The sequence below is a fragment of the Taudactylus pleione genome, unplaced genomic scaffold (assembly GCF_031769625.1).
Source record: "Taudactylus pleione unplaced genomic scaffold, aTauple2 ptg000013l, whole genome shotgun sequence".
Lineage (NCBI taxonomy): Eukaryota > Metazoa > Chordata > Amphibia > Anura > Myobatrachidae > Taudactylus > Taudactylus pleione.
In genome coordinates this window covers 1301524-1322914 of record NW_028284416.1, presented here as the reverse complement: position 1 = coordinate 1322914, position 21391 = coordinate 1301524, and the positions used below count along the sequence as shown (strand labels likewise).

The following is a 21391-nucleotide window of genomic DNA, read 5'->3' as shown; positions in this document are numbered from 1 at the left end:
TACATACACACTTACCAACCATCTACCTGATGTGCCGGGCTTGACAGCTCAACTCGGCTGGCATTTAAATTTGAACTGTCTCAGCGACAGGTCCCTGCAGCAAGAGTACGGGCAATCGGCGGGTCGCCAGTACGCATCAGCAGATCGGATATTTCTGTGAAAAACGTCGCTCACAGACATATCCGCTGTACACACCCGGGAATGCACTATAGATATATCACCCTTGCAATGGAATCTATTCGGGGGAGATGTACTAAGCCTTGAATAGTGATAAGGTTAAGAGAGATAAAGTACCAACCAATCAGCTCCTAACTGTCATTTCACATACACAGCCTGTAAACTAACAGTTAGGAGCTGATTGGTTGCTGTTTATCTCTCTCCCCTTTCTCTCTCTCCAAGGCTTAGTGAATAGACCCATCTCTTGTACTTACTCTAATCTCACATGGGGTCTGACTGAGAAATGTACGTTATTGTTGAGCCGCACAAAAGCGGCTGCGCAGTTCCATCCATCGCAAATGGGAATGCAGCAGGAGGTGTCAGACATCTCCCTGTTGCATGGACTGAGGTCGCAGCCTGGGATCACCGTCAGAAACAATCGTGATTGCTGTCCCTGGCCAGGCTGCGGTGGCTGAAGCTTGCCGCAGCCTGACCGGGTCCTGGCGGCTTGCGAGGCCAGGAAATCTGCGCCCATGGATGGAGATCCTGGCCTCAGCACTCCCAGAGAGCGAGGGTGACACCCCTCCGTTTGTGGGAACGCAGGCCGTCCCTGTCCCCGCACTGCCCCCCAAACGCTTCTGCCTGTCAAGCTCACCGTGTGGTATCGCACGATGCTTTCTGCACATGCGCATAGCGAGCCCTGCGCATACCACTTACCATCGGAGATGTGCGCTTACTATCGGGTTAGCATGCTGTACATCTTGGAATCACGGGTCTATTTACAAAGCTGTGTTAGGAGACAAAGTGAATGGAGATGAGGTACCCGCCAATCAGCTCCCAACTGTCATGTCACAGGCTGTGTTTGAAAAATGACAGTTGGGAGCTGATTGCCCTATCTCCTTTCACTTTGTCTCCTAACACTACTTAGTAAATAGACCCCTCAGACTCTTAGCTCTCAAAGATCCCATATTCACTTTCCTTAGCTTCTCTTCCTGCAGGAAATATTCACATTTCATTGACCAGCATGAGAAGACAAGAGCTGGATGCTCCAATTATTTGTTATAATATAATGAGCCAGATCATCTTCATGCATGCAAACTAATTATTATAGTTATATAATTACTTGTGATTTTTGTACACAAAATAAGCAAAGCTACCTGACGCCTCCTGAGTACTCCTTGGCATCTCATTGACTTTCCTGAGCAGTAAGTATTACAGATAAACCTTATGGGAATGTTGTTCTCTTCTGCTGCATGTTACTTATTACAATTTTCTCCCCTATCTGACATACTATCCCCATATTGTGCTCTAACACCACTATCCCCATATTGTGATCTGACACTACTATCCCCATATTGAGGACCACGGCGACGACTTTCTGAAGTTGACTCTACTTGGTTATAGAGAGCTTCATCTGTTGCACAACTCTGATCATTACCACGGCTGTACAGGAAGCCGCACCAGCTCGTCAATATGTACCTAAATCTGTCTGAGGCAAAACAGTATAACATGGGATCTATTAAGCAATTTGTTTGTGATAACATCCATGTGATATAGTTGGCGACCTCAACTCTCTCAATTAAAGAGCACATGGGTGGAAAGAATAATTTGAGTGTGCTGCCCATGACTCTGGTGATATGTTGGGGAATATAACAGATGAGAAATATGATTAAGGAGATAAATATGGTCTGTATGGATTTGGACACCATGACTTTGCTGAGAGTGTTCATAGGATTCACCATGAGAAGATATCGCCTCAAGAGAGTGTAGCAGACCAACATTATGGAGAAAGGAATGAGGGCACCGGAGAAGAGTATGACCAGGTTCCAGACAAAGTATAATACCGCTTGTTCACTTTTATAAAAATTGAGACATTTAGTAACTCCGTGAACTTCAGAAGGTTTTAGGAAAATGAAAGCTGGCATTCCTTGTACACAGAGATAACCCCAGACAGCGAGGCAAAGTTTTGTGATGAACGGCTTCTTGGTCCAGGCGGTTCTTTTAACATTTCGAGCAATAGAAAAATATCTGTGGATGCTGATTAATGTGAGGAAATAGATACTTCCATATGTGTGAGTGCTGAGCAGGAAGACCTTACCCTGGCAGAGGAATGTCCCGAAAGTCCAGTTGTTTTTCAAGGAGTAGACAATGATCAGAGGAATTGCCGGAGTGAAGATGGCATCGGAGATGGCCAAGTTGAACTGGAGAACCACAGTTGAGTTCCAACGTTTTACCCGAAACCAAAATATCCATAGACTGATACAGTTCAGCACAAAGCCAGCAAACATGATGATGCTCAGAATGATGGGGCAGATGGGGATAATTATTTGAGGCCGACAGATGGTATCATTGACCGACGTGTTCTGCATAGCGATAGGCCACCAAGCTGAAAATCAAATAACAGGGTGTTATACCCCCACTTTAAGAAGTGAGGCTGTTGCCATGACAACCAGTGATGGAATTAAGAGAAAATTCAAAAAAGTTCTAGAGAGATCAGAGGACACAAGAGTGAGGGGACGGGGGTGAGCTGAGAAATGCTGAGGAGCTGAGGGCGGCTTGTGAGAATAATGAGCTGCAGACAGACTGGAGCGATGGAAAAATACTGTTGGTCGAAAACAAGTATGGTCCATAGAGAGAGGGGGAGGGAGACAGGCTGAGGGTCTGACAGACTGGACTGTACAAAGTATAAGTAACAGTGAAAAGTATAAAGGAAGAAATTATAAAACCTTTAGTGGAGATCAGTGGAAGTTACCTTGTGAAAATGCATTGGAGAAACACACCAACTTCAACCTACCTGTACACAAATATAGCAATCATTTTTTGGCTATAGCTAACACAGAACTTTACAATCCACCTGGTCCCGTACAGCCACCTGAGCACACGTGAGCCCTTCCAATAAACCTCAACCCACACACCTGCTGTAACCAGGGCCGGATTAAGGACCTCATTCAGAGCCGGACGCTATTTGCGGTCGTTCGTTCAGAATAAAGGGGGTGGCTATTCAAATGAACCGTTCGCTCTTTGCGGTCTGTTCATGCCTCTATGTCTGAACGAGCGAACAAAACTTGCGGTCGTTTTTTGAATAACTAAGCCCCCTGGCCGCTCGCATCCTACGTCATGTCCGCTATTTATTAGATTAATCGAGTACATAGACCAGCGTATGAACTGCTCGCTATTCTTGTGGTTGTTTTTTCCTACCACAATCTTGCGAGCAGTTCTGATTATAAAATAACCCAGTGACGTGGTCAATGACGCTGCTGTATTAATTATGCACACCCATAAAACGCCCATTTTGACCTTTAAGCACGCCTGCGTTCGGATCTCCACTCCCCGTTTTCAAGCACCTTCCCCTGTTACCACCCACACACGCCTCCTCCTGTCACTCAAAATAGCAGGCATTCGCTATTTAGCGAACAAACGATTTTCGGCCGCACTGACTGGTTCGCGCATGCGTATTACGATCCGTACGCATTGGCAGTTGGGCAAACATCGCTCGGAACGAACGAGCGGCCGCTTATGAGCGGCTCTGAATCAGGCCCTAAGTCTTGTGGGGGCCCCAGGGCAACTAAATTGTGGGGGCTCCCTTCAATCCACACGGAGCCTCCCCCTTCCCCCAAAGCCTACCGCCTTCCTACCCTCAAAGCCTATTGCTCCGCCGCTGACTTACCTGAGGGACAGCGTGCGGGTGTGACCTCCCGGCAGAGCTGCTCCCTGGTCTTTTCATCGATGTCGTGGACACAATGTGTTACATGGCGCCGGTGAGAGGACTCGGGAGCTGCTCTGCGCTGTATGAAGTGGCACTGACTGTGCCGCTGCATACAGTAACACTGGATCTCGGCAGTGAGCCTCAATCCGGGAACAGGTGTAACTGGACACCTGTTCTTGGCAGGATCACACCGACCCTGTGTGGGGGCCCCTCTGTGTGTGGGGGCCCAGGGACGACCGCCCCTGTTGCCCCCCCCCTTAATCCAGCCCTGGCTGTAACCTAAATGGGACCTCTGAATATTAAGGGGGCATAGAGAAAACAGCAAACAACATTCAAGATACCATTATTGAGAATCTAGACTCACAAAACTTCAACACCACCGAGAATACATGGAGAACCCATTTTTTAGAGCTGGACGCAGTTGTACAAGCCTGCGAACAGTCATGCAACATTCAAAACAAAAGGAAAAGAGGAACTAGGAGAGGCTGTAGAGGAGAGGCAAGCAAAACACCCAAAAAACATTGTATTTACAAATCCTCCGACAAAAGAGGAACAAGGATCTTTAATTTAAGTACAGTTCAACTTGACCAAGCACACATTTCTCTCCTTAACCAAGGTCTTAAGTTCGCACCAAAAAAAGGCCTTAATAAATTTGAAACCTATTTAGACATCCACTGGTTCACAAGGAAATTAGCTTTGGCCAAGTATTTTACTAAAAATCTGTGTTTACGACAGTCTTCAGATTATAACAACTCCCAATTCAAACATATGAACCTTAGACCACCTTCTATCCATCACATATGAAAGGTCCGCTGATTGAGACATTTGAGAAATTAGTTTCCAAGCACATAGAAGATATAAAAACCAAGATACCATTAAAAAAACTTGAAATTGACGTTAAAATAGAAACAAGCATTGACAGAACTCACTCAAAACACCAAACCTGTCATAAAACCAGCGGATAAGGGAGGTGGGGTAGTCCTTCTAGATGAGAAGGACTATATAGCTGAATGCACCAGAATCGTGAGTGACAAAAGTACATACACAGTACTCCCAAATGACCCCACCACACAGTATCAGACCCTTTTGAGGAAACTACTACAAGAGAGTCTAACAAAAGGGATACTAACAGAACATGAACATAAATTCATCGACAACCCCCATCCGGTAATTTATTATTTACCAAAGATTCATAAGAATACCACACAACCCCCAGGACATACCATAATATCTGGAATTAACTCACTCACATCCAACCTCTCACAGAATATCGACACTTTTCTCTAGTCGTACGTCCAAATTCAGAAATCATATATCCATGACACTACAGATATTCTCCAAATATTGCAACAACTAGACTGGTCCAAAGCTTACTGGCTTTGCACCAGTGATGTTACTTCATTGTACACAGTGATAAATCACCAACAAGGGACAGAATCAATAAAACACTTTTTTTTTTTTAACTCAAATAATTTTTATTAGTAGAACAAGAAAATCCAATATACATCAGATAAGACAATAGTAAACAGTAATTTACAATCATCATAATATAAACTTTATATTTTTGAAATTTTATACAAATAAAATAAAATAAAAAAAATAAAAAAATATAATACAGAAAAACATATAAACTAGACAAATTATATAATATAAAAAAAAGAAAATAAAAATATAGCAAGTATTACATAGAAAAACCAAGTAATACAAAACATTACTATAAATTATAATAGACAAAACAGAACAGTACAATACATACAACCATTAATTGTGGGAAAACATGTGTGGTCTGTCATATTAACCTTTTCCATATCGAGTTGGGGCAGTGTTAAAGCTAGCCAATTATGGATGTCGTGTGAGAAGATGATTCAATAAAGGCCGACCAGGGTCGCCATTTTAGTAGTGGGGACGAGGATGATGAAGAATATTTAAATCCAGAGGTTTCCATTTCAAAACTTCTCTGAATTTTGGATATTATTATCGAGAGAGATGGGGGGTCAGGTCTCTTCCAATATTGTGCTAGAGCTGCCCTTGTAGCTATCAAAATGTGTCCAACAACATACTTATTATGTGATTGTATTGTAGGAGGAAAATAATGTAGGAGTGCGATTTCTGGAGATTGGGGAAGAGACTCCATAGTGACCTGAGCTATTAATTGAAATACCTCTGACCATAAGGAAAATATATTAGGACAAGACCAAAAGATATGTATCAGAGTACCGTCTAACCCGTAATTCCTCCAACATAATTTAGAGGAGTCTGGCCAGATTCTATGCAACTTGACCGGGGTGTAATATAAGCCGTGAATTAGTTTATAAAGCATTTCAGAATGGTTCAAACATTTGGACATTTTGAAAATGTTCATAAATAGAATAGACCAATCTTCTTCAGTTAGAGATATATTAAGATCCGACTCCCAATTGAATTGTATAGAAAGTTTAGACTCCTCTATCGGAGTCATAAGCGTATTATACCACATAGAAATACCACTCTTATGGCCAGTAGTAGACAGTTTAGAAAGTATATAGGGAGGTGGGGTGGGAAGGAGATGATTTGGGCCAGAGTTAGAAAATACCCAGTGTCTCACCTGCAAAAATTTAAAAAAGTCAGTTTTGGGAATACCATATTGATCCTGTAATTGTTGAAAGGATTTAAATTGATGGTTAGTATAAAGATCTCTAACTGTTATAATACCTTTCTCATGCCAGGGTGTTAATACTAGATCCTGGATCAGTCGAGAAAGGGCTAATATAGAAATGTGAGACGAGGGAAGAGAAAATTCTCCATGTGTGGAAATCAATTTGTCCCAAGCTATAAGGGTATCAGAGACGCTCTTTGGAATAAGGGATTTATGGGGTCTATCAGCAGTTTTAGTCCACAAGATGTCCTGTAAGGGGAGAGTTTGAGATACAGAGATTTCAATAGATACCCATGGCTTAATCGGTAGAGGGGCTAACCAGTCTTTCATCTGATCCAAAAGACAAGCGTGTTGGTAGAATTCGAGATTAGGAGCCGCTAGTCCCCCTCTAGATTTGGACCGAAATAGTCGAGTCCTAGCTATACGAGGACGTTTACCCTTCCAAATATACGTAGATAGAACTGCATAGAATTTGTTTAGCAGGGTCAATGGAACTAAATATGGAATGGCTCTAAATAAGTACAGAATTTTTGGAAGAAGCATCATTTTTGCAGAAGAGAGACGGCCCATCCAGGAGATTTCATAATTAACCCATGCTTTGGTAAGTGCTGAGAATTGTTCTAACAAAGGCTGATAATTATATTTAATAATATTTTGAGGATTTAAAGGGATATTGATCCCCAGATATTTAAGAGATGATGTCTGCCAGGCATAAGGGTATTGATTCTGGAGACTATCTAGGGAAGCCTGGTCAATATTGAATGCTATTGCTTCTGATTTTAAGGTATTTAGTTTATAGTATGAAGATGCAGTATATTCTTGAAGTATATTGTGAAGAGCAGGTAAGGAAATGTCTGGTTTCGTGACGAATAGCAGGATGTCATCAGCAAAAAGACATATCCTATGCTGCTTATGGCCAATATTGAAGCCCACAAAGGAGGAGGAGGATCTAATTTTTTCTGCGAGGGGTTCCATAGCTAGTGCAAAAATTAAAGGTGAAAGGGGGCACCCCTGTCTAGTCCCGTTAGAGATATTAAAACCGTTGGACAAAAACCCATTACTGTATACTCTAGCCGAAGGGACAGTGTAGAGATTCAAGATAGCCTTCAAAAACAAGCCAGAAAAGCCAAACTTAACCAGGACCCGGGACATGAAAAGCCAGTGTAGCCTATCAAAGGCTTTTTCCGCGTCTAAGGACAATAAAACCATAGGCACGGAACAAGCTGCTTGGGCTTCCAGAAGGGAAAAAACTCTTCTGGTATTGTCTGGCGCTTGTCTCCCTAAGATAAAGCCCACCTGATCAAAAGAAACTAAATTAGGGAGAATAGGATTCAATCTATTAGTGATTATTTTTGCATATAATTTGATATCTGAATTTAATAGAGCTATTGGCCTATAGTTTGGGCAAAGTGTCGGGTCCTTGCCAGGCTTCAAAATAGTGATGATTTGGGCTTCTAACATTTCTTTAGGAAATGATTGAGTAGAGACATCGTTGAATAAATTTATTAAAATAGGGGTCAAAATGGTTTGAAAATGCGTATAGAAACTGTTAATGAATCCATCTGGGCCAGGTGCTTTATCTGTTTTAAGGGATTTAACCGCTCTTAATACATCGCTATCACTCCAAGGGACACATAGAGCTTCTGCTTCTAAAGGGGAAAGACATGGAAGATTAATAGAATCTAAGAATGAATTTATCACAGATTCAGAGGGCTGAGGTATATGGGTATCTTGAGAAAGGTTATAAAGCTTTTCATAGTATAAGGCGAATTGTTGAGCAATATCTTTAGGATTTGATATTGAGGATCCATTGGGGTTAGAGAGACTTTTAATTCTATTGATAGCATTTTTCCCTCTAAGCTTGCGGGCTAGCAGTTTATTGGCTCTATTTCCAAGAGAGTAAAACTTCTGATTTAATGTAGTGATAGCACGTTGAATTTGGGAGAGGTGTAGATTATTTAACTTCTTCCTGGCTTCTAATAGGGCAGAGAGGACAATAGAATCCTTTGGATTTTGTTTATGTTGTGTTTCTAATTTTAAAAGATCAGCTTGATATGCGAGATATATTTCTTGATTCGATTTCCGAATCTTAACTGCGGCTTGTATAGCAGCCCCCCTCATTACCGCCTTGAGTGCACACCAATGATTCGTGGCTGAAGTGTCTTTGGGAGAATTTAGTTCTACATATGCAGTCAATGTGTCAGTCATGACACGCGAGCCAACATCATCTAATAAAATATATTCTTGTAAACGCCAAGGTCTACAGGTGGGAGACGTGGGAAAGGGGGTCCAAGACCATAGTAAGGGAGCATGGTCGGACCAAGTAATTGGTAAAATATCAATCCGGGGAATGGACTGGAGAGACCATTTATCAGTCAAGAGAAGATCTATTCTAGAGTATGATTTGTGAACTGCTGAATAGAAGGTATAATCACGTGTTCTTGAGTGTTTGATTCTCCAAACATCATAGAGGTCATGTTCAGCCAACAAGTGCGAGAAGGAATGAGCTAGGGAGGAAGCCACATTCAATGATTGTTTATCGAGAGAAGAAGATTTGTCCAATTTAGGATCTGGTGCAAGATTAAAGTCGCCCATAATGAATAAAGCACCCTTTCTAGTCTCCTGTAATTTAAGTAAAAACTTTTTAAGAAAACTAGGTTGTCTTGTATTAGGGACATATATTGACACTAGAGTGATGTATTTAGTACCTATCTTCCCCACCAAGATAATATATCTACCACTGCAATCCACCCATTTACTTTCTATTTTAAATGGGCATGATCTGCTCAAAAGTATGGCTACTCCATTCCTCTTAAATGGGCCACAGGAGGTATAGCAAGTCGGATAGGCTTTATTAATAAACTGAGGAGTAGAATGTAATGGGAAATGCGATTCTTGGATTGCTACTATGTCAGCTCTTTGATCTAAGAAGTATTTTAATGCAAGACGTCGCTTGTGAGGTGAATTAAGGCCCTTAACATTTATGCTTAAAAAATTGACCATGGGGAGGAATCAGATAAATGTGGTGTGGATTTTTTACAAATAGACCTGCACAAAAATGACAAATACAGAGATTGTATGCATAAAAAATTAATAAATAAAATAACAAACATATAAAACAAAAAAACAAAACAAACCGAAATAGCATCCATAAAGGAGCTAGAGTTTCTGTCATTGAAACAGAACATGACAGAAAAATTGAAAGTATGGGGGGGGAGGCTCAAAGAGAAGACCACCTAATACCCCTCGTTTCAAATAATTCCTTCAATTGTAATATTAACAACATAGTTAGCATTCAAACACAGCCATATTTGATACAACCTATCAAATATCATTTATGTATATAAAGAAAGGAGAAAAAAGAAAAAAAAAAAAAAAAAGGAGAAATTAAATGCAATGTAACCACTACAAAAGACTGAAAAACTGTAGAAAGCAGTTCCCAAATTATATGGAAGACTCATATACTACCAGTTATCCATTAAGCTATCTATCGGTCCACCAATAACATTGAGTATATTCTTCATCAACCCAATCCACTAAATAACCACGCAAATATAATAAAAAACAGAAAGAGCATATTGAATAACAAAATACTAAATATAGCTTGGAATGGTAGAACTACAACCAGTAACTGTAAAGATACTTCACCCCAAGGGATCACCTCGGCACTGTGGACCATTCTTGGGGTATAGGTTTAGGAGGCATATTGGTAGGGTTAGTAAGAGCAACACCCCATTTTTGAAGAATAGCCGGCCCATCTTCTGGAGACTGTATGACTGTATACGAGCCATTTCTTGTTACAATCAGTTTCGTCGGGAATCCCCATCTGTACTGAATATTTTCTTTACGCAAGGCCAGTGTAATTGGGAGGAAAAGATGTCGTTTTGCCAGAGTCGCTGGGGAAATGTCAGGGAAAAGTTGGAGATTGTCCAGACATTCAACTGTGGAGGAGGAAGGGAGAGTAGCCTTAAGTATACGCTCCTTAATATGGAAGAAATGAACTCTAAGGAGGGTGTCTTTAGGTGCTTGGGCTGGAGCTTGTTTGGATTTTGGAAGTCTATGGATTCTGTCAATCAGAAGATCAGAGGGTAAGGCATCAGGAAGAAGTTTCTGGAATAATTCCGTGGCATGATCATATAACTCAGCATTTGTGACGGAGTCCGGAATACCTCTTATTTTAATGTTGTTGCGTCTGGAGCGGTCTTCCAGATCTGTTACCTTGTCTCGCACAGAGGTTAATTCCTCCTGCAGAGAGTCATGTGCTGAGATTAGGTCGTTATGTGATGCAACCAATTCTTCCATTTTAGATTCCAAATGGTCGGTACGATCTCCGATTTCACTAATATCAGCTCTCAGAGATTGAATGGTAGATTTTAATTCCGAGGTTATATCCACCTTAAATGACGTTAACATAGTATGAATGGAACGCAGGGTAACTGGACCATCTAAACTGTCCTCATTTTCCTGAGAAGGTATAGGAGGACCACTTGCTTGTCTAGGTGGGGATTTTGGAGACGTAGCAGACTCAGGTGGTGATTGTTGAAGACGACTTTTAGTAGAGGTAGAAGAGGATCCAAAAAAGTGAACAGGTGGGGCTGATTTGGCCGCTTTTATTCTTTTTGGAGCCATACCGATGTGATCCAATGAAGCGGCACCTCCAACTAGTGTCGAGCAGATACAGGTACTGGTGATGTTTAAATTTATGATCGGTGGTTACATTGAGAAGGAAAGATTAAATCTGCATGTTGATAAGTTTCAGAGAGGCATCAGGGTCAACGCGGAAAGCTGTTTCAGAGAGACATAGTGAGTCACAACTAGTAACAACACTTCAGTAATCCGCCCGGGCTCCTGGAGAACAAGTAGGCATAGAGAGCAATAACCATAGAGGTGACTGATTTTGGTATTATATGTTTGCACAGAAGATCCAAAATGGCGTCTGCTATAACTCGATTACTCTCTGAAGAGGGTACTGCAATATTAAGGAGACCAGAGTCAAAACTGCAACCCCGGGCCAGCCGACAGGTCACTCGTCACGGCCACCTATAGCTGCAGTATCTCAATGTGTACTCAGGGAGCAGATTTAAGGGAGCCAGGGATCAGGAGCCACAGTTCAACACAGGAATTAATTTGATATTATCATGTACCTGTGTATAGAGGTGGTTGGTCAAAGGGGCCCTGGTAAGGTGTCCTCTTTACTCCTGGTGTCAGGGTCTCCCAAGCGGCAGATGTTGAGGTAATGCAGGGGAAGTTATAAAGGAGCCAAAATGGCGCCCCCCCTGCGATTCGCGGCTCCGTTTACCGGACCTTCCTGGGTTCCCCCGACTCCACAGGCCACCTAGACCGCCACTCCAGTCAGGCAGAGTGGGGTCCAAGGTGACAGGACGGCCGCGGGAAAGTCCGGCCGCGATCGGCGGCAAGTGCGGCACCGGCGGGCCCGGCTTGAAAATCGAGGCCGGGGACTCTGGAGGCGGAGTAGGCCGCAAAGGCCCCGGAGGAGATAATCCTTCGCGACCTCCAGCCGGGGGATCAGCGGAGCCCAGAGGGGGTAAGTATGCAGGAGAGGTCTCCCCAAACAGCGAGGGGCAGGCGTAGCAGGGCACTCTATGAGGGTTTGTAGGGAGCTGAGGTGCAACACGTCTGCCCTGGTATCCAGTCAGGCCACGCCCCAATAAAACACTTTTTACAGCAAGACGAAAGCATGACAGACCTACAAACCAATTTTTTAGTTGACTGCATAATGTTCATTTTACAGCATAATTACTTCTGGTTCTAAGGTAATTACTATCGACAAGACAAGGACAGCGATGGGGACTAGGTTTGCCCCGAGCTATGCTAATCTCTTTATGAGCAGGTTGGAGGAGGTAACTATCTGGTCTGAGCATAGATTCGGGGCAAACCTAGTCCTCTGGAGATGCTTTATAGATTACATCATCTTTATCTGGCATGGAGACAAACAAGGGCTGTTACAATTCCTAGATTACATTAATCAAAATGACAATAATCTCATCTTCACAACAAACTACAGCAGAACACATGTAAACTTCTTGGACATAACCATTTACACTGAAGGAAATCAGATCTGCACCAAGACATACAATAAACCTAGGGCCAGTTTGGGGAGTCCTGCGCTCTGGATTTGAACCCTAGTATGTTAGAGACCTACCCTAAAGAGGTTACCTCGATATGGTGGGTAGGCCCATAACCTTGGCCATGATTATGCTAAAAACCTCAATTGATTGCAAAGTTTTATTGCATTCATATATTATCAATAATTTGGAGTTGTACCCGTCGATGTAAACAGTTATATCCTCTCAAATAGTGGACACCACCCCAACTGGTTAGGAAACATCCCGATTGGTCAATTCACGAGAATTAGAAGAAACTGTAGCAATTTGGCAGACTATGAATCACAAGGAAAAATACTAGAACAGCAGTTTGTTGAAAAAGAATACGATAAAGGAAAGTACATAATGCATTTGAAAAAACAGAAACAACAGACAGAGACACACTACTTACCTATATAAAAAAAAAAAAAACAAATAAAGCATCCTTTTCATAACACAGTATAATAACAACTATAAACAACTGAGTAAGATTCTTCGCAAGCATTGGCATATACTATTAAGGGATGAAACCCTTAACGATCTTCTCCCTGAAAAACCAAAAATTGTTTTTAGGAGAGCCACTTACCTCAAACAGAGATTAGTTCACAGCCACTTGCCAAAAAAAGAACAAATACAGACAACACTAACCAGTAACCCTACCACCCCGGGGTTCTTTTATTGTGTAAGGTGCCCCCCATGCAAACTCTCCAGGGGAACCACTACTAAAAAAAACAGGCAAATTCACCTCCAACCAAACTAGGACAGAATATAGGATACAAGACCATCTGACATGCGAACATGAGGGAGTGATCTATCTCATAACTTGCCCATGGGAGCAACAGTATGTTGGAAGAACCACTAGGAAACTCAAAGTGCGCATTTCAGAACACATAAGGAACATCAGAAAAGGTGTAGATACCATACACATAATTTATCCAACCATTTCAAACTTCTTCATAATCAGGATCCAACAGGCTTGGTTTTTCTGGGGTTTCAATAAGTCTAAAAAAATTGGAGGGGAGGTGACTTTATCAAAAAGATTAATAAAGAATAGCTTAAATGGATGATTAATTTAAAAAACATTAGCACAATATGGTTTAAATCTTGAAAATGAAGTAAAAGCAGTAATCACAGGGAGTAAAATGTGAAACTGCACCCGCAGAATTATCTACCAAACAATTATGTCACATTTTGACCTATAAAAACTGCCCACTTCAGGTTGACTCCCACCAGACTCCCTAAGGAAGGCCAGAAGGCTGACACACATTGGAGAACGAGGATTCCAGCAACTAACAGACCAAGACAGGACACCGTGACAGCTCCAAGTCTCTTTCCTACCCAGGGAAGTAGAGCGCGCAGACACCCACCAGCTCCGTTCGCGGCCGGACCTTGCTGTCTCCCGACTGCACTGTACTGGCCGACGGACGCTGGCTCCAGAGGACACTGCGGGGACCACGCCGCTGTGCAATTGAAGTGCACACACCGGGATACGGCACGTACGATCCCGGAGAAGCAAGAAGACATCGAACAGGTGAGGCCTCACCAGAGACGGTACATGCTGATCAGGCAACGGACTTGTTAATTGAGAACCATAGTGACGCTCTGCGGTGGGAGTGAGGGACCCCTTACCACCCACCGATCTCCATTCAGACACCTCATATTTTAGTTGGCCATTGTAAACTCTGCAGTAGCCATTTATTTTTAACATTATCACTTTAGTCTTATCCTTTTTCTTTAAACCCCCTCCCCCCCTATGTCCCCGCCCTATTTCATTAAACCACACAAGCAGATTAATTAGATTAAATCAAGCATGTGCATAATCTATATTCCCTGAGCAATGTGACTCAAATAAAAGGGATTTCGTTACTATTGTATTTGTTGGCATTATTTCACCTAGTTCTACACTCACTCACTCATATTTAACGTATCGTGTTTATTTATCAGGCGCAGACCTTCTGTACATGTTCACATGTACCAATACTAAACCTTTGTATTATATATCACTACGGTTTATTCCTTATTTTTTAATATCTTATGTGACTATCGGGTTATATATGCAATACTAGTAAAATTATTTATTTGGTTTGACAACATGACCTGTTGGGGAGCTGGGAGACATTGCTACAGAACAAAGTATTATATAGAGGAGAGTGTATTTAACAATAATTATAGAGCAGAGCACTCACCTCACTCACGTCGCAGATGAAGGATTCTGAATAGTGTCCAATAAGTATTGTGTAAAAAGTGACTTGAAGAAGTTGTCATTAGACTTCCTGTCAGTGCTTGTGTCACCTTATTTTTTTCTCGAGAATATCAGATTCTAAATTATTTTTAGTCTCTGTAAGGGAAGTGACAGCTGCCATCATGTTACCATCTATATTAAATATACAAATAGAGCATGGTGGATACACTAATGCACAGGTTCTCAAACTCGGTCATCAGGACCCCAAACAGTGCATGTTTTGCAGGTCTCCTCACATAACCACAAGTGAAATAATTAGCTTGACATGTGAATCTTTTAAAATGTCAGTGAGTAATGAATACACCTGTGCACCTGCTGGGCGACCTGGAAAACATGCACTGTGTGGGGTCCTGAGGACCGAGTTTGAGAACCACTGCACTAATGCACTAGGCTGTAGTGGGAGGTCATGTGAGTATGGCCTACAAACACTGTTTCCTCCACCAAGTAAATTTACAAATGTGAAATTTCTCTTTTTGTCTTTGTTAAGTTATATGTGGAGATGCCTTGATGTCCTGTAAGGTGATGTGTGGAGATGCCTTAATGTCCCGTAAGGTGATGTGTGGAGAAGCCTTGATGTCCTGTAGGGTGATGTGTAGAGATGCCCTGATGTCCTGTAGGGTGATGTGAGGAGATGCCCTGATGTCCTGTAGGGTGATGTGTGGAGATGCCCTGATGTCCTGTAGGGTGATGTGTGGAGATGTCTTGATGTCCCGTAAGGTGGTGTGTGGAGAAGCCTTGATGTCCTGTAGGGTGATGTGAGGAGATGCCCTGATGTCCTGTAGGGTGATGTGAGGAGATGCCCTGATGTCCTGTAGGGTGATGTGTGGAGTTGCCTTGATGTCCTGTAGGGTGATTGTGGAGATGCCTTGATGGGTGTTGTGTGGAGATGCCCTGATGTCCTGTAGGGTGATGTGTGGAGATGCCCTGATGTCCTGTAGGGTGATGTGTGGAGATGCCCAGATGTCCTGTAGGGTGATGTGTGGAGATACCCAGATGTCCTGTAGGGTGATGTGTGGAGATACCCTGATGTCCTGTAGGGTGATGTGTGGAGATGCCTTAATGTCCCGTAAGGTGATGTGTGGAGAAGCCTTGATGTCCTGTAGGGTGATGTGAGGAGATGCCCTGATGTCCTGTAGGGTGATGTGAGGAGATGCCCTGATGTCCTGTAGGGTGATGTGTGGAGTTGCCTTGATGTCCTGTAGGGTGATTGTGGAGATGCCTTGATGGGTGTTGTGTGGAGATGCCCTGATGTCCTGTAGGGTGATGTGTGGAGATGCCCTGATGTCCTGTAGGGTGATGTGTGGAGATGCCCAGATGTCCTGTAGGGTGATGTGTGGAGATGCCCTGATGTCCTGTAGGGTGATGTGTGGAGATGCCCTGATGTCCTGTAGGGTGATGTGTGGAGATGCCCTGATGTCCTGTAGGGTGATGTGTAGAGAAGCCTTGATGTCCTGTAGGGTGATGTGTAGAGATGCCCTGATGTCCTATAAGGTGATGTGTGGAGTTGACTTGATGTCCTGTAGGGTGATGTGTGGAGTTGCCTTGATGTCCTGCAGGGTGATTGTGGAGATGCCTTGATGGGTGTTGTGTGGAGATGCCTTGATGTCTTGTAGGATGGTGTGTGGAGATGCCTTGATGTACTGTAGGGTGATGTGTGGAGATGCCCTGATGTCCTGTAGGGTGATGTGTGGAGATGCCCTGATGTCCTGTAGGGTGATGTGTGGAGATGTCTTGATGTCCTGTAGGATGATGTGTGGAGATGCCTTGAAGTCCTGTAGGGTGTGTATGGAGATGCCTTAATGTCCTGTAGGGTGATGTGTGGAGATTCCCTGATGTCCTGTAGGGTGATGTGTGGAGATGCCCTGATGTCCTATAAGGTGATGTGTGGAGATGCCCTGATGTCCTATAAGGTGATGTGTGGAGATGCCCTGATGTCCTGTAGGGTGATTGTGGAGATGCCTTGATGGGTGTTGTGTGGAGATGCATTGATGTCTTGTAGGGTGATGTGTGGAGATGCCCTGATGTCCTGTAGGGTGATGTGTGGAGATACCCTGATGTCCTGTAGGGTGATGTGTGGAGATGTCTTGATGTCCTGTAGGATGATGTGTGGAGATGCCTTGAAGTCCTGTAGGGTGGTGTGTGGAGATGCCTTAATGTGGAGGTGCCTTGTTCTCTTGTAGGGTGATGCGTGGAGATGCCTTGATCTCCTATAGGGTGATGTGTGGAGTTGTCTCAATGTCCTATAGGGTGTTGTGTGGAGTTGCCTTGATGTCCTGTGGGGTGGTGTGTGGAGATGCCTTGATGTCTTATGGGTTAATGTGTGGAGATGCCTGGATGTTCTGTAGGGTAATACACATTAGCCAAAGGTTGATGGTCCAGTAAGAACAGCAGGTGATGGCGGTCAGTAGGAGACATAAGAAATATACTTAAAAATCTGTAGCAACAGGTGTGTAGCATTATGCGAGGTAGGGTAAGGATAAAGAAGGAACAAGATAATATAAATCAAATGAAAGGGAGAAAAAGAAAAGAAAGAAATAGTAGAGAACTTAGAAGAGGAGTAAAAGAGAAGAGTGCAAGGAGAGAGAAAAGAGTGGAGGAAAGAAAGAATACAGCCCTGTTCCCTTCTCTGATTGGCTCGCTGTGTAGCACAAGAGGGGAGGTTTCCTTTCAATGGTTCCCATACCTCCCAACATATTTAAAGTTGAGATTGGAAACTTTGCACGCATCTGGAAAAACAGGTGTGGCTTCATGGCTGTGAGCCATGCCAACCATTTTGAGATGCTGAGCAAGCGCCCAATCCCTCACTGCAGTGAATAGATGCCGTTCACACGTGCATGCAATATATTTACCACTTGTTTGGCTAAGCAGAAAAGGACTCCCAACCTTTCCCCCATGGGACACTGCGACCCATAATTGGGAAGGCAGGACAGTGCCCGAAGAGCGGGCCTGTCCAGCCAAATTCAGGACAGTTGTGAGCTATGGATTTCATGCCATCAATGCTAAGCACGGAAGGCAATAGGCCCCCTTAGCACAACATAGTCAGTTGAAAGTTAGAATATATTCCCTTTAATTGGGCACAGTTCCTCAATTGGTACACAGAATGTTCACGTTAATGTAAAAATGGTGAGTATATACTCACAGTGAGAAAGATGGAACTTAGATATTACCTACATCAGGCACAAACTTCAATAAGTATGTATATGGTCCCGTAGATAATGGAAAGGAAACAACTCACAGTTAGATGAATAAATCCTGGAGTGTAGGTATAGCTGTGTATCCCCGGTATACAGCACAGACTTGTAAATTCTGCGCTGTAGATGAAGCATGTGTAGTAGCAAACGACTGTAGAATGATGCACTAGATCTATCCGAGCGTCCTCGGAGATCAGTGAAGGTTGGATCAACCGTGCTGGAGTCCGGTGTAGGTCCAGAAGGGACAGATAGATGACGTGGTTCCAAGTGAACAGATGCGGTCTCCGCTCGCGGGACCAGAGGTCTCCCGCTAATCTCCACAGCACCGGTGTAGGACAGGAAAGCCGGCAATAGTAGCTGGAACAGCCGGACACTCCGGTCTCCCTGGATGTAGACAGGGTGGTCTCCGATAAGGGACCAAGGTTATCCGCTTGTCTCCACTGTACAGGTGCAATGAATAAAAGCTGGCAGAGGTAGCTGGAGCGGCCAGACACTCCGGTGTCTCTAAAGGTCAGAAGTCCAAGAAGCCCTTAACGCGTTTCGTCACGCTCACGTGACTTTCTCAAAAGGTGTGGCTTCAAACCTTAGATGCTTCCTATATATAGATCCCATTGAATAGTAGCAGGTGTGGGAATTAATCAAATCAAAGTAATCGTTCTTTTTAAAGGGACATGAGGTGATAATTGCATGTTAAGCACTCATAAACTATTATTATAATAAGAAAGTATATATATATATATATATATATATATATAGTTATTTAAATATATTGACCAGCAAAAAATCACTGAATTAAAAATAATTATTCTAAACACTAATCATATCAAAAATTATATACATATCTAGACAAATAAACATGTATAGATAATACAACAATATAATAATGTAAGGGGGTATCATAAATAAAGAATTAATAAAGATGCAGATGAGAAAAAAATATATAAAAAAAGGAGAAAATATATATATATATATATATATATATATATAAAAAAAGAAAATAGATAACAAGACCATAGTCTCAAATATCAAAAAAGAAGGAGATAAAGAATAAATAAGAAATCATAATGGATATCTATTGCATAGTATAGTGAGACCAGAAACTTATCTTAAAATCTAGCATCGTTAATTAAATTAGATCCTATTAATCCACAATAACTATGTAATAATTTCGTATCCCTGCAGTGATTACGATAGATAATAAACATAATGCAGTTATATTAAACCAGATATGTCGTATATGTCTCCAATAGAGAGAGCATCAAGTTCAATACAGATTAAAAAAATGTATTCAAATAACAACATATAAGAGAATAAATAAATAAGAAAGTCTGCATTCATATAAGAAAAAACCACAAGAAAGAACATTGCATAATTTCTCCTAGTGGAGTGATTGAAACAAATCCACAGATAACTTAAACAAATCTACATCGGCTTGACTCCATATTATGGGTCAAATTCTATACATTCATTTAGTCCCTCGGGAACGAGGGTCCTAAGTTTATGTATCCAGAAATTTTCCCTAGTACATAATAGTTTGAATCTATGACCTCCGCGGGAGGTGGGTTTGATCCATTCTATTCCTATCAAGGATAGTCCATGTGGATTATTGCCATGAAGGTCTACAAAATGTCTGGAGAGCCCATGAGTACAAAGACCCTTTATAATGTTCCTTCTATGCTCGAGGAATCTTGTTTTGAGGCAACGTGATGTTCTACCTACATACTTTAATTGGCATTTACAGATCAGCACATATATAACAATGTAGACTTGCAGTTAATATCTGACTGTATCTCAAATGATTCGTCGTCGTTTGAAGTTTTAAAAAAATGTGTTTTATTCTTAATAAAAGAACATGTTATACATTTTGTTGACCCACATTTATAGCAACCTTTTACATTGCTTGGTAACCAGGATAATTGTGAGGGCAAGGCAGTTATTGAAGGATTCCTTTGATCTATAAAGAAGCTTTGTGTTAATCGATCTTTAAGATTATCCGATTTTTTAAACACAACTGAGGGTTTATTTGAGAGACAAGAGTTGAGTATATTATCTGTTTGGAGTATACTATGATTCCTTGTTATTATATTCTTTATCTTGCTAGACGCAATATTGTACTTAGAAATAAATATAGGTTGGTCTACATTAAAAGTAGACTTTTTACTCTTATATTGTAATAAGTCGTCTCTATTAAGATCCCTGGTTTCCTTAAGTGCTGTATCCAAAAGGGATAGCGGATATCCTTTGGATCTAAGACCATCACAAAGCTCTCCTGTCTGTTCTTCAAAGATGTCATTATTAGTGCAATTTCTGCGGATGTGTCTTAATTGCCCCCGGGGTATGTTGTTAATCCAGGGTCTATGATGTGAGCTTTTAAAATGTAGAAAATTAAAGTTATCTACTTCTTTCCTGAAGGTTCTAGATATGATGGCATCACTTTCTATGGACAGTGAAATATCAAGAAACGAAATATTTTCTTTGTGTATACAGGTAGTAAATTTCAAATTAAAATCATTACTATTAAGTGTATCAGTGAACCGTGAACAAAAATCATGTGTATCACCAACAAAAATAAAAAATAAATCGTCTATATACCGGCCATAGAGGACGAGGTCCGCAACCAGGCTCCGCCGCCAAATGTGCGCGTCCTCGAACGCGCCCATATAAATGTTGGCGAAGCTGGGCGCGAACCTCGTCCCCATCACTGTGCCGAGTGTCTGCAAGTAATAAACGTGATTAAAAATGAAATAATTATGTGATAATATAAACTCAATAGAATCCAAAATAAATTCACGTAGTCTCTCCGTCACATCTAAAGAGCATTCCAAACGTTTTCTCACTGCCTCTATACCTTTATGGTGTGGAATATTAGAATAAAGTGCTTGTACATCACTAGTAACAAAAAAATATGATTTTTTTCCACTTAATTTTGGAAATAGGATTCAAAAAAGTAGTAGTGTCTCTAATATGTGACGGTTGGGAGATTGCGAGTGGTTGTAAAAAATAATCTATAAAATGTGATAAATTAGCAGTGAGGGACCCAACACCAGAGATGATAGGACGTCCAGGGGGTGCATTTGTTATATATGTGCTGATCTGTAAATGCCAATTAATGTATGTAGGTAGAACATCACGTTGCCTCAAAACAAGATTCCTCGAGCATAGAAGGAACATTATAAAGGGTCTTTGTACTCATGGGCTCTCCAGACATTTTGTAGACCTTCATGGCAATAATCCACATGGACTATCCTTGATAGGAATAGAATGGATCAAACCCACCTCCCGCGGAGGTCATAGATTCAAACTATTATGTACTAGGGAAAATTTCTGGATACATAAACTTAGGACCCTCGTTCCCGA

The 21391-nt window shown here is 41.9% G+C and overlaps 1 protein-coding gene across 1 annotated transcript in view; it reads right to left on the bottom strand.

Moving 5' to 3' along the window:
* Positions 1–1073: 1073 nt before the first annotated feature.
* The window catches only part of LOC148542272 (lysophosphatidic acid receptor 6-like), a 32801-nt gene continuing 12483 nt past the window's right edge, over positions 1074–21391 (bottom strand). The window contains exon 2 of the mRNA XM_088469049.1: positions 1074–2542. Within this exon, the coding sequence (XP_088325175.1) occupies positions 1413–2525 (1113 nt within the window). The 5' untranslated portion in view covers positions 2526–2542 and the 3' untranslated portion in view covers positions 1074–1412. The remainder of the gene's footprint in view (positions 2543–21391) is intronic.